Here is a 13,233-nt window from a genome sequence, read left to right as displayed (position 1 = left end):
TTAATGTAAATTCGAAACTATTAAAATGATGAGGGGAAGATAGAACATTCGATAGAAACCTTATCCATGAATGACAGGTCAACTTAAATTGAGTAACGTATTTGTCCTTATGATCACAAATGGAGCCAGAATTTTCCCTTGCTAAGGAAGGTGGTTCTTAAGGGAGTCTTGCCTGATTTTACGACTTTTGCTACTGTGGTTAAGTGAATCACACGGTCGTTAAATGAATCCAGCTCCCCCATTGACTTTGCTTCTTTGGAAGCCACCTGCAAAGGTTGACCTCGGAATACTCCAATAGTTGTAAATACATGCCGGTTGCCAAGTGCCCAAATTTTGATCATGTGACCACGGGGATACTGGGACAGCCGCAGAGATAGTCCTTCACTTACAACCATTCGTTTAGTGACCATTCAAAGTTACAATGGCACTGAAAAAAGTGACTTATGAATGTTTTTCACCATTTATGACCTTTGCAGCATCCCCAGGTTGACATGATCAAAATTTGGATGCTTGCCCACTGTCTCATATTCATGATGGTTGCCGTATCCCGGGGGTCATGTGATCCCCTTTTGTGACCTTCTGACAGCCAAATTCAATGGGGAAGCCATTGACACTTAAACTGTGTCACTAATTGCAATAATTCACTTAACAACTGTATGGTAGAAGAAGCTTTGTAAAATGGGGCAAAACTCACTTAACAAGTGTCTTGCTTAGCAATAGAAATTTTGGGCTTTAATTGTGGTCATAAGTCGAGGGCTACCTGCAAATGCGAAGACGTCGTAAGTAACTTTACCGTTGTAAACTCAAACAGTCGCTAAACGAATGGTCATAATGTTGAGACTCTAGAAAGAGTACAAAGATAATTAGGGGACTGGAGGCTAAAGCATATGAGGAATGGTTGCTGGAATTGGGTATGTCTAGCTTAACGAAGAGAAGGACAAGGGGTGACATGATAGCTGTGTTCCAATATCTCAGGAGCTGCCCCAAAGAAGAGGGAGTCAAGCCATTCTCCAAAGCACCTGAAGGCAGGACAAGAAGCAATGGATGGAAACTAATCAAGGAGAAGAAGCAACCTAGAACTAAGGAGAAACTTCCTGACAGTTAGAACAAATAACCAGTGGAACAACCTGCCTCCAGAAGCAGTGAATGCTCCAACACTGAAAGTTTTTAAGAAGAGACTGGACAGCCATTTGTCCGAAATTGTATAGGGCAGTGGTGGCGAACCTATGGCATACGTGCCAGAGGCGGCACTTGGAGCCCTCTCTGTGGGCATGTGCGCAGTTGCTCCAGCCCCACCTCCCCCCATGGGTCCCTCCTCACCAGCAGCCCCCCTGGAGGAGACTCGCCCCGGGCGTGGCCGGCATGGAGCAGCACAGCCAAGGACATAGCAGGCAGCAGGGAAAAGACTCCGCCCTCGCACCCCGTAACGTGCAGATGATGCTGTGGGGTGTGGACGGAGGGCGTGGCTGACATGGCGCTGCAGGGCTGCCTGGGCGATCTGCTGCGGCAGGCCATGGAGGTGTACGTGACGGTTGGGCGGGGCAGGGAGCGGGCGGGGCGGGAGAAGGAGTGGTGGCGGGGGGCGATTTTTGGGCACTCGGTCTCTAAAAGGTTAGTAATACTACTACTACTACTATTATGTCAAGGACTATCTATAATGCCATAGTATAAAAATAGGGGTCTGTTCCACCTTTGAGGACTCCTGTTAACCATCAATTTCTGATGGATTTTGCATACTGGTGCACAGAGTTCAGAGACCTTACATGTTACGGAGGGAGTGTTGTGCCAGAGTAATTAATAAAGAGTGCCTAATTTTGTTTCTTCCTTTGGTTTTAGCTTCTGGGCCTGCTCCTGGGTTCAAGGCCAAGAGCCTCCTCTTGGTTGGAATCGGAGGGCTGAAAGTTCTAGATGGTTCCTTGGTGGAAGTAGAAAACGTAGAGAACTATGGAGAAGCACTCCTCTTTCGCGTGGCGGCCCCTCCCACCAACGGCAGGCTGGTGGTCCTGGCTGAAGGGAAAGAAAGGGAACAGGACCGTTTCACCTGGGAAGACGTGAAGGAACAGCGTGTTTTCTTTGCCCACGACAAAACAAAATCCAGGTGATTGGGTGCTTCTTTACATCTTCTGTTTCAGAGAATATGAGGAGAACGGGAGAAGATCCCTCCGAAGAACGTAATCCCTTCAAACTGGGCTTAGTTCTTAGAAAGTTTCCTCCTGATAAATTGCAATTGATGGATTTAAAACTATTCCAGCTTTCCTGCAACTCTGGAAGCCGAGATGTAATGGATGTCCATAAGCCCTTTCCTTGAAAACGGGTGTTGTTTTTAGGTTTGGAATTCCAAATCGTGAAGGTCTTTGTTTCTTCATAAATACAGTGCCGCCATTTTGGACCTTCACGCAAGGGGTTGAAAAGGTGTGAGCCAGTGAACGTTCCTTGGTGAAATCTAAATTTATAAGCAGATGGTATAAGAGGGATGTTCCTGGCTCTGAAACCAAGAGGCTATCGTAGGTCAATACAGTCTGGTGTAGTGGTTGGAGCACTGGTCTGGAAACCAGGAGGCTGTGAGTTCTAGTTCTTTCTTAGGTATGAAAGCCGGCTGGGTGACTTAGGGCCAGTCCTTCCCTCTCAGCCCAGCCCAGCCCATCGCACAGGGTTGTTGTTGTGGGGAAAATAAGAGGGGGAGAGTATTATTATGAGGCCTTGAATTATACAATAGCAAATAAAAGTAGGTGTGATGACCTAGGGCAGAGCACAGAGGCAATGCAATCAGCTGGCAATTCAAACAGTTCTTGTATTGCTCCAAATTTTCCCCAAATGCTCCCACATTTGCTGACAAGCCTCCAACACAAGAACACACACACACACACACACACACACACACACACACACCTTCAGCTGACTCTGGCTGAAAGGAGGTTCAATTACAGTCTGCTTAGCATAAGAAAATACTCAAGGCCATAGAGATAACAAGGAAGAAAACATAAACTTAAGGAGTCTGTTTGACTCCTAGCTTGCCTGAGCAGTTTTCAAAAGAGAGAATCGGAAATACAGTCCAAGGTCTTTATTTTATTGAAAATTTTTAAAGTTTTACAATAAAACACTCCCCCCCTCCTTCTTCCCAGAGCTGAATACAGGGTTAAAAACAACAAAAAACTTACAGCTTAAATGAACATCAAGGGAATTATACTCCAAAAAACAAAATTTTAAATACTTTAACTCCAGTACATAAAAACAGAGATTCTAACCATTACCCTTAAACATAGGTTATTCAAAAGCTAAGTAATACTTTCTAATCTCATATTTATTCTGTATAAAATTCACCCATCTTTTCCACACCAAAATATATTTCTCTTGCGATTGGTCTTTCAGATAAGCCGAAATTTTTGCCATTTCAGATAAATAAGAAACCTTAAGAAACCATTCTTCTAAAGTAGGCAAAGAATCCTTCTTCCAATATTGCCCAGTCAGCAACCTTGCCGCTGTAATTAAATTCAAGTCCAAGGTCTTTAAACCAGTGGTTCTCAACCTTTCTAATGCCGCGACCCCATAATACAGTTCTCCATGTTGTGGTGACCCCCAACCACTTATGCATCACTGGGTGCCAGGGGCGTGGCCAAAGAAAAGGGGGAAAAAATGGCGGACAGCCTTGTTTGGCGACCCCCATGAAATGGTCGTTCGACCCCAAATGGGGTCCCGACCCACAGGTTGAGAACCACTGCTTTAAACATTCAAGCAATGTGGTCAGTCAATCCAATAGTCCCGAGTTTCCAGGTTTCCAAACAGAAGTCACAGAACAAGAGATCAGCAACAATACACAACACTCCAAGGAGTCAGCTTTGGTCCCGACAAGTGCCCCTCCCCACAGCTTCTCCTTAAATCTCAGTCTCCAGGTGTGAAGAGGGATGGGACACTCTCCTGAGTAGTTGAGCCTGCCTGTGTTGTTCCTTCCTTCTCTCCACTCTCCGTGCTTTATGATGGGGGTGTGTGTGTGTGTGGAGGGTGTGTGTGTGGGGGGGTGGCCCTTGCTCATCACCTGAGCTCTGTCTCTCCTGTTCCTCCTGTCCCAATCCTGAAGGGCCCTGGCCTGCCTCGGCCTGCTCTTCCCCACATTCCTCTGAAGCCACAGACCCCTTTCCCTCGGCCTCCATAGGGTCCTCTTCCAGTTCATTTTCCACCGCAGATTCAGGCTCTCACGGAGGCATGACAGTGGGTTTCATTTGGGCAAGCTTGAAACCCCAGAAAAATGTACCGCTACAGCTCTTCTGAATGAATGAAAATGTGTACCCATCTACTGTACAAAGTGATAAAGTACATTTATATCAATATAATATCATATTGGGGTTTCCCCTAGGAATGGCTCATTTTTCCTGACACTCAGCTATCAACAGTCTACATCTGAGCCAGTAATGTTCAGTGTTCAAGCTCTTTCAACTCAGGTAAGGTTGAAGATGGATGGATTTATATATTTGAACAGGCTGGAGGGGAAAATGTATATTGACAGTATTTCTCTGTTTGTGTGTAAGATTCCAGTAATGGTGAGATGAAAATGTATGGATGTCTTACTTGTTTGATTGACGTCCCATATCGTCATGCCTTTAAAACAAAAATGCAAAAAAAAAAAAAAAATAGATCCACAGTTTTTGCAGACTTACATATGATCCCCCAGAACCAATTTAGGTCTTAAAGCAGCACGTCGCTTACAGGAAGTCCTGAATTTAAAACCATCATAGAGATTGGAGCATTCAGTGTTAAACGGTGCAGTCATTAAATGAGACCATGCAACTGGGTCTTGTAACCTTCCCTGCTGGGTTCTCTGCCAACTTTTCTTGTTGGAAGCTGTCTGGGAAAGTCGCAAGTGGCGATCCCAGGAACATACAGAAGGATCTGGACAGACTTGAACACTGGATGCTATTTAACAAAATGAAATTCAATGGTGAAAAAAGTAAGGTTCTGCATTTAGGCGAGAAAAACCAAATGCACACAGGTATAGTTTAGATCAGTGGTTCTCAACCTTTTTAATGTTGCAACCCCCCCAACCGGCTGTAAGTCGAGGACTACTCAACCGGTCGTAAGTCGAGGACTACCCAACCGGTCGTAAGTCGAGGACTTTCCCTGCCCGGGAGCGCCGCGCATGTGTGGTGCCGCCCCCTGTGCCGGCCGAGGCGTAGCTAGCAAGGGGCAGCGACAACGCAGGGTGACCACCGGCTGGGCCACCAGCTGGCCCAGCCCAAGGGAGGTAAGGCACCCGCCGGGCGCCACGTGCGCCAGCAACCCTCCCTGCGCCCGCCGGCCTCCCATCTCCCACCCCTGGCCCTCTTTTACTTACATTTTTAGTAGTTGCTCAGCAGGGAGGGGTAGAAACTTCCAGACAGCTCGCCTTCGCTGCAGACAACTTGCAGCACCGTTTGCAGAATGGGACTTTTGGCAGGTTCAGCAGGGCAGAGACAGCCTGGACAATTCCTATTGGCTTTTGAAAGCCAATAGAATTAGACTCTATTCAAGAGAGTCTATTCTATTGGCTTTCAAAAGCCAATAGAATAAAAGGGAGTAGCACAGCTAAGGAAAAGGGGAAAAATGGCGGACCACGTTGTTTGGTGACCCCCGTGAAATGGTTGTTCGACCCCAAATGGGGTCACGACCCACAGGTTGAGAACCACTGGTTTAGGTGGTACCTTGCTCAATAGTAGTAACTGTGAGAGGGATCTTGGAGTCCTAGTGGACAATCACTTAAATATGAGCCAGCTGTGTGCTGCAGCTGCCAAAAAGGCCAACACAGTGCTAGGCTGCATTAACAGAGGGAGAGAATCAAGATCAGATGAAGTATTAATACCACTTTACAATGCCTTGGTAAGGCCACACTTGGAATACTGCATCCAGTTTTGGTCACCATGATGTAAAAAAAATGTGGAGACTCTAGAAAGAGTACAGAGAAGAGCAACAAAGATTATCAGGGGACTGGAGGTTAAAACATGAAGAAAGACTGCAGGAATTGGGTGTGTCTGGTTTAATGAAGAAAAGGACGAGGGGTGGCATGATAGCCGTGTTCCAATATCTCAGGGGCTGCCCCAAAGAAGAGGGAATCAAGCTATTCTCCAAAGCGCCAGAAGGCAGGACAAGAAGCAACGGATGGAAACTAATCAAGGAGAGAAGCAACCTAGAACTAAGGAGAAACTTCCTGACAGTGAGAACAATTAACCAGTGGAACAACCTGCCTCCAGAAGCTGTGAATGCTCCAACACAGGAAGTTTTTAAGAAGAGACTGGACAGCCATTTCTCTGAAATGGTATAGGGTTTCCTGCCGAGCAAGGGGTTGGACTAGATGACCTGCAAGGTCCCTTCCAACTTTATTGTTATTATTACAATATAGGATGCTGTGACCATTGTAAATATACAACAGTTGCCAAGTGCTGAGTTTTGATCACGTGCCTGCAGGGATGCTGCACCAGTTGTAAGTTACTTTTTTCCAGAGCCATCGTAACTTTGAATGGTCGCTAAATGAATTGTCTGTAATTAAGTCTAATCCTGCATGAACCTTTCTAAACATTTGTTGTTCTCCTCGCCCACTCTGCCCTTTTACTCAGTTTGCCATGGAGATGATAAATATTTTGAACATGACCCAAGGCAAGATTAGAATAGTAACAGAAGGACTGCGTGACTCTTCTCCCTGGCTTTCTGTCCCAGGTTTCTTACCTTCTAAAACTCTCACATCCTCTACCAAGGAGACCATCTGTTCCACAGATACGGAACACTGTTGTAATTTAAAAACAAACAAACCCTTGAATATCAAATATCGGCCGAATGTATCTCGAGCATAACCACTTACAAAGTATAGTGTGAAGTATACGTATACTAAACAAAAACCAAACTCATCTGTTATTATTTAGCAAGAGAAGAATAACAGAGTTGGAAGGGACCTTGGTGGTCTTCTAGTCCAACCCCCTGCTCAAGCAGAAGACGCTATCCCATCCCAGACAAATGGCTGTCCAGTCTCTTCTAAAAAAAAGCTCCATTGTTGCAGCACCCACAACCTCTGGAGGCAAATCCATTCCACTGATTGATTCTCCTCACTGTCAGGAAGTTTCTCCTTAGTTCTAGCTTGGTTCTCTCCTTGGTTAGTTTCCATCCGTTGCTTCTTGTCCTGCTTTGGAGAATAGCTTGACTCCCTCTTCTTTGTGGCAGCCTCTTGAATACTGGAACGCTGCTATCATGTCATCCCTCGTCATCCTCTTCATTAAACTAGAACCTGGCAGTCATTAAGCGAATTGGTGGTCCTTAAAGTAAAGCCACGGTTGTTAAGTGAATGCTGTATTCGTTGAGCAAACCCGTTGAAAGAAATGGGCATTTTTTTTTGCTGGAAAACTTTTGTGACAAATGTCGCCGTCATATGACTGTGGGATAGTGCAAATGCCCACTGGCTGCCAAGTGCCCAAAATGCAATCATCTGCCATGGCGGTGGGGGGGGGGGAGGAGTGCCATCAGAACTTTGAATGTTAGGCATAATTGTAGGAAATTATGAGAAAGAGTGTATATATTTAATTTTACATAGATTAACTGCAGCAGTTCGCTCAACACTGGAAAAATGAAGATTTACCAACGGAGGAAGTGTTAATTAAAAAAATCTTAAGAGTGTGCAGAAATGGATAGGTATTGAAAATGAAAGAGAAAGAAGATTCAGTTTATTTTAGAACACGGGATACCTTTTATCATTGGCTAGAAAAAGGAGGTAGAGAGAAAGGAACTTAATATGCATTAGCAAGTTAAATGTTGGAACCTAGACAATATGTTGCTGATAAAATATTAAGCACTTGTAATTATAAAAAATTTATATATATACCAGCAACTCAGGAACTGATTTTTTTTTATTGTTGTTATTTTACTTCAGCCTCCTTATGTCCTCAAGAATGAAGTCCTGTTTGTTAGCAAAAGAGATGCTGGAACCATCACCAACCTCTTGCTTGATATCCAGGATAGGGATAATCCTCAAGATGTGACGGTGACTATTTTAGACCCTCCAAAACATGGGCAATTAGTCAAACTTCCAGGAAATGGCCCATTGACTCTGCATGTCTTCAGCCTGGATGAACTTTCGGGAGGATTCATGCATTACATTCACGATGGATCTAACAGTTTGGAAGACGCCGTGGTTCTGCAAGTGAGCGATGGATACCACGTTCAGAATTTACTCTTTCGCATCAAGATTGATCCCAAGGTAAGACCTCTGAAGTTGTACCAGGAGCGCTTAATTTGATGCCCAACAGCGTTGAGAGGGTAATGACCATAATCCTTGACTGTTGGTCATGTTGGAGCTAATAGACAGTTTGGTCTAGTGGTTGAGGCACCAAGCTAAAAAGTGGGAGATGTGAATTCTAGTCCCGCCTTAAACATGAAAACCGATTGGGTGACTTTGGGCCAATTACCAGAAGACCATGAGTTCTAGTCTCGCCTTAGCCGTGAAAGCCAGCTGGGTGATTTTGGGCCAATCACCAGGAGACTGTGAGTTCTAGTCCCGCCTTAGCCATGAAAGTCAGCTGGGTGACTTTGAGCCAGTCACTCTCTCTCAGCCCACCTCACCTCACAGGGCTGTTGTGGAGAAAATAGGAGAAGGAAGGAGTATTGGATTTGTTTGCCACCTGGAGTTATTTGTAAAAATACTAAAAGTGGGATACATATAAATAAATAAAAATAGTGTAACACTTGTACATTCCAGTCCACATTGTAGACATAACAAGCAGTGTTATACTTATTTACTTAGAAGTCATTTAAAGGACTCACTTCAAAGGAAATATTCATGCAGCTTTAAATCAACTTCTCTTTCCAGAAATTGCTGGGTACGCTTGTTCTGTCCCCAGGGGTATCTCCGTCAAAGCGTTTTTCATTTTTTTTCACAGCCTGTAATTTGTAGAGAGTTGGAGGTGAGAAAAGCATGTCAATTGAAAGAGACAAAAATGTCCATATGCATAGAAAATACGTCCTATCAGGAAGACCCATTTGGCTTCCTCCTTTTAATTTTAAGTATGTTGTATTAAACCAATTAGCAAAAGAAAAGTATAAATACATATAATAGTATTAATGGCAGCTGCCAACAAAAGTACGTATAGTCAAGGCCATGGTTTTCCCAGTTGCAATGTATGGCTGTGAAAGTTGGACCATAAGAAAGGCTGAGCGCAAAAGAATGGAGGCCTTTGAACTATGGTGCTGGAGAAGACTCCTGCGAGTCCCCTGGACTGCAAGGCGATTCAAACCGGTCAGTCCTAGAAGAGATCAACCATGACTGCTCTTTAGAAGGCCAGATCCTGAAGCTGAAACTCAAATACTTTGGCCACTTAATGAGAAGGAAGGACTCACTGGAGAAGAGCCTAATGCTGGGAAAGATTGAGGGCAAGTGAAGAAGGGGATGACAGAGAATGAGGTGGCTGGATGGAGCCACTGAAGCAGTAGGCGTGAGCTTAAATGGACTCCAGAAGATGGTAGAGGACAGGAAGGCCTGGAGGAACATTGTCCATGGGGTCACGATGGTTCGGACACAACTTCGCAACTAACAACAACAGCATTAATGGCAGATTATAGGTAATCCTTGACTTAACAATAGTTTATTTGAAGTTGCAGCGGAACTGAAAAAAGTGATTTATGACTGTTTTTGACCTTTAGGACCATTGATCACATGGTCATGTGATCGAAATTCGGATGCTTGGCAACGGACTCATATTTATGACTGTTGACATGTGATCCCCTTTTGTGACCTTATTACGAGCAAAGTCAATGGGGAAGCCAGATTCACTTAACACCCATGTTACTAACTTTGTAACTGCAGTCATTCACTTAAGAACGGTGTCAAGAAAGGTTGTAAAATGGGACAAAACTCACCTAACAAATATTTCACTTAGCAACAAAAAGATTGGGCTCAATTGTGGTTGCAAATTGAGCATTACCTGTAAAAACAAGAATGAGTTATTCTTCTTATCCTAAAAAAAGAGGGGGGTGGGGAGAAAAAAGAAAAAGAGGAGACCTGGAAAATAATATTGTAAAGAGAAAAAAACGTTGATTCTAGCATGCTTCTTGGAAATAAGTGATCAGTAGTGTGCATTAGATGTGAATTAGTGATGAGTGAAACACAGCTGAGTGATGAATCTGCCAAAGGATAAAATTAAGACATAGGGAGATATACAATTTAGGGCTTTGATTAAGATGTCCATTAAGAGTAGCAGATGTGAAACTTGGCTGCATCTGCCTTCCAGAATTTTATGACACAGATATATTGTCTTGCAACGATGTGGCTAGGCGTTGTGTGAAGTGTGATTCAGTCATAGGCCAAACTTTGGAAAAAGTGCAGAGAAGAGCAACTAAGATAATTAAAGGTCTGGAGATGAAAACGTATGAAGAACGGTTGCAGGAATTGGGGATGGCCAGTCTAGAGAAAAGAAGGAGTGACATGGTAGCAATTGTATTTGACGGGTTGCTACAAAGAAGGGGGGGGGTCAACTTATTTTCCAAAGCACCAGAAGGCAAAACAAGAAACAATGGATGGAAACTAATCAAGGCGAGAAGCAACCTGGAATTAAAGAGAAACTTCCTCACAGTGAAGTGAGGATAATTAACCAGTGGAACAGCTTACCTCCAGAAGCTGTGGGTGCATCACTGAAGGTTTTTAAGAAGAGACTGGACAGTCACCTGTTTGAAATGGTATAGGATCTCCTGCTTGAGCAGGGGGCTGGACTAGAAGATCTTCAACGTCCCTTCTGGCTTTATTCTGATTGAGCGATTGAACTCTGGAAATCTCACCTTGGCTTGAATGCTGTCATTAGAAAACACTAACCTGGTTTTGGCATTTTATGCACAAACTTCCAGGGGTCCATGCGGGCTGAAGCCTCCCATCTTCCATGCTTTGCTTTCTCGCAGTGGGGCGTGCGGGAGGTTTACTGTTGAATTTATCCTGGATTGACACATCTGCTAAGATGGCTGGATTCATACAACATGCTAAGGCAGTGGTTCTCAACCTGTGGGTCGGGACCCCATTTGGGGTCGAACGACCATTTCACGGGGGTCGCCAAACAAGGCTGTCCGCCATTTTTTCCCCCTTTGGCCACGCCCCTGGCACCCGGTGATGTATAAGTGGTTGGGGGTCACCACAACATGGGGAACTGTATTATGGGGTCGCGGCATTAGAAAGGTTGAGAACCACTGTGCTAAGGTATGGTGAATTTGCTAGAGCGGGGGTCTCCAAACTTGTCGACTTTAAGACTTGTCGACTTCAATTCCCAGAATTTCTCATGCTGGCTGAGGAATTCTGGGAATTGAAGTCCACAAATCTTAAAGTCGCCAAGTTTGGAGACCCCGGTGCTTAGAGCCACGAGACCTATTATCCATAAATGGTAGCCACAATTCTCCATGAGGCATATAATTTTGTCAAAACTGGCAAGATCTCCACACCACCTTGTGGGGAATTAGCTATATGTCTTTCATCGATATTAATTATCGTCTTAATTATCCTATTTTGACTCGGCATTCCTTTAATCCTGTGGCTCTTGTCTTCTTCGTTTTCCTGAATTAGATTTTAATAGCAATTAGGTATGAGCCCTAGCAGATGTTCTGGGGTTTTGTTTTATAAGGTTCTAAAATATGATAAAACCCTCTACCATCTTACATTTTTAGCTCCTTTTGAACTACTATACTACTGATTTGAAGATATTGAAAGTAATGAGGTGTTTCAGACTATTCCTAGCAGGGAGTCTCGAAAGATTTCATCTTTGTTTGATTAAATGTTAAATCTTGCAGTCTATAGGAATCATTATCCCTGCCAATCAACCTTTTACCACGTTAGCTTTCATGAAAATAATGTTTGAGCAAGAGACGTCGAAACCTGGGTTTATTTTTCTTTTACATTTATCCCACAGTTTTAATAGGCGATTTATAATTATGCGATCTCTTATAATACACTGAGTACTTCTATTTGTATCACGGCATTTCTGCAGTTCTTCTGAAACTCCTAGCAGAATAACAAGAGTTGGAAGGGACCTGGGAGGTCTTCTAGTCCAACCCCCTGCTCAAGCAGGAAACCCTATACCTTTTCATACAAATAATTGTCCAATTTCTTCTTACAAACCTCCAGTGTTGGAGCACCCACAACTTCTGAAGGCGAGTGGTTCCACTGATTAATTGTTTTCACTGTCAGGAAATTTCTCCTCAGTTCTAGGTTGCTTCTCTCCTTGGTTAGTTTCCATCCATTGCTTGTTGTCCTGCTTTCAGGTGCTTTGGAAAATAGGTTAACCCCCTCTTCTTTGTCGCAGCTCCTGAGATATTGGAACATTGTTATCATTTCACCCCTAGTTCTTCTTTTCATTAAACTAGACCGGGGTAGGCAACCTTGGCTCTTTTATTACTCGTGGACTTCAACTCCCAGAATCCCTGAGCCAACATGGCTCAGCTTGGAAACCTCTCCCTTTCCCCTCAGCGTGGCTGGCTCAGGAATTCTGGGAGTTGAAGTCCACGAGTCATACAAGAGCCAAGGTTCCCTCACCCCTGAACTAGACAACCGTTCTTCGTATGTTTTAGCCTGCAGCCCCCTGCTCAGTGGTGGGATTCAGCCAGTTTGCACCAGTTTGGCAGAACCGGTAGCTAATTTTTTGTTGCGCAGGCCCAGAATGGACTTCCGGAAGCGGCATCCACACAGAGACCCGGTTGTTCACATATTTGAATCCCACCACTGCCCCTAATTCTCTTTGTTGCTCTTCTCCACAAAGTCTCCACATCTTTTTTATAAGATGATGACCAAAACTGGATGAAATATTCCAAGTGTGGGCTTACCAAGGCGTTACAAAGTGGCATTTAAGAATTATGTCACCTGAAAGTTAGCTAAAAAATTTCAGTACGCTGAAAAGACAGGTAAGTTTTCAGGTTACAACAACAATTGGAATTAGCATTTTTGTCACTAAGCCAGGGGTAGGCAACCTTGGCTCTTTTATGACTCGTGGACTTCAACTCCCAGAATTCCTGATCCAGCATGGCTCAGCTTGGAAACCTCTTCCTTTCCCCTCAGTATGGCTGGCTCAGGAATTCTGGGAGTTGAAGTCCACAAGTCATAAAGGAGCCAAGGTTGCCTACCTCTGTACTAGACATACCCAATTCCAGCAACCTTTCCTTGCACAGATGGTCCCCAACTCACAACACTTCATTCAGTGACCGTTCAAAGTTACCATCGCACTGAAAAACCGACTTAGGACCATTTTTTCACACGAT

General features: G+C 44.2%; 1 protein-coding gene across 2 annotated transcripts in view; it reads left to right on the top strand.

Moving 5' to 3' along the window:
- The window catches only part of FRAS1 (Fraser extracellular matrix complex subunit 1), a 416,742-nt gene that overhangs the window by 258,884 nt on the left and 144,625 nt on the right, over window positions 1-13,233 (top strand). For both annotated transcript variants that reach the window (XM_039318704.1, XM_039318705.1), the window contains exons 26-28: window positions 1,837-2,098; window positions 4,352-4,436; window positions 7,883-8,209. In XM_039318704.1, coding sequence (XP_039174638.1) covers window positions 1,837-2,098; window positions 4,352-4,436; window positions 7,883-8,209 — 674 coding nt within the window. The remainder of the gene's footprint in view (window positions 1-1,836; window positions 2,099-4,351; window positions 4,437-7,882; window positions 8,210-13,233) is intronic.

The sequence above is a fragment of the Crotalus tigris genome, unplaced genomic scaffold, assembly GCF_016545835.1.
Source record: "Crotalus tigris isolate CLP2741 ecotype Arizona unplaced genomic scaffold, ASM1654583v1 scf7180000021465.51407817327:1047546, whole genome shotgun sequence".
Classification (NCBI taxonomy): Eukaryota; Metazoa; Chordata; class Lepidosauria; order Squamata; family Viperidae; genus Crotalus; species Crotalus tigris.
Note: the sequence above shows the minus strand (reverse complement) of the source record. Positions and strands in the feature narration are given on the sequence as shown.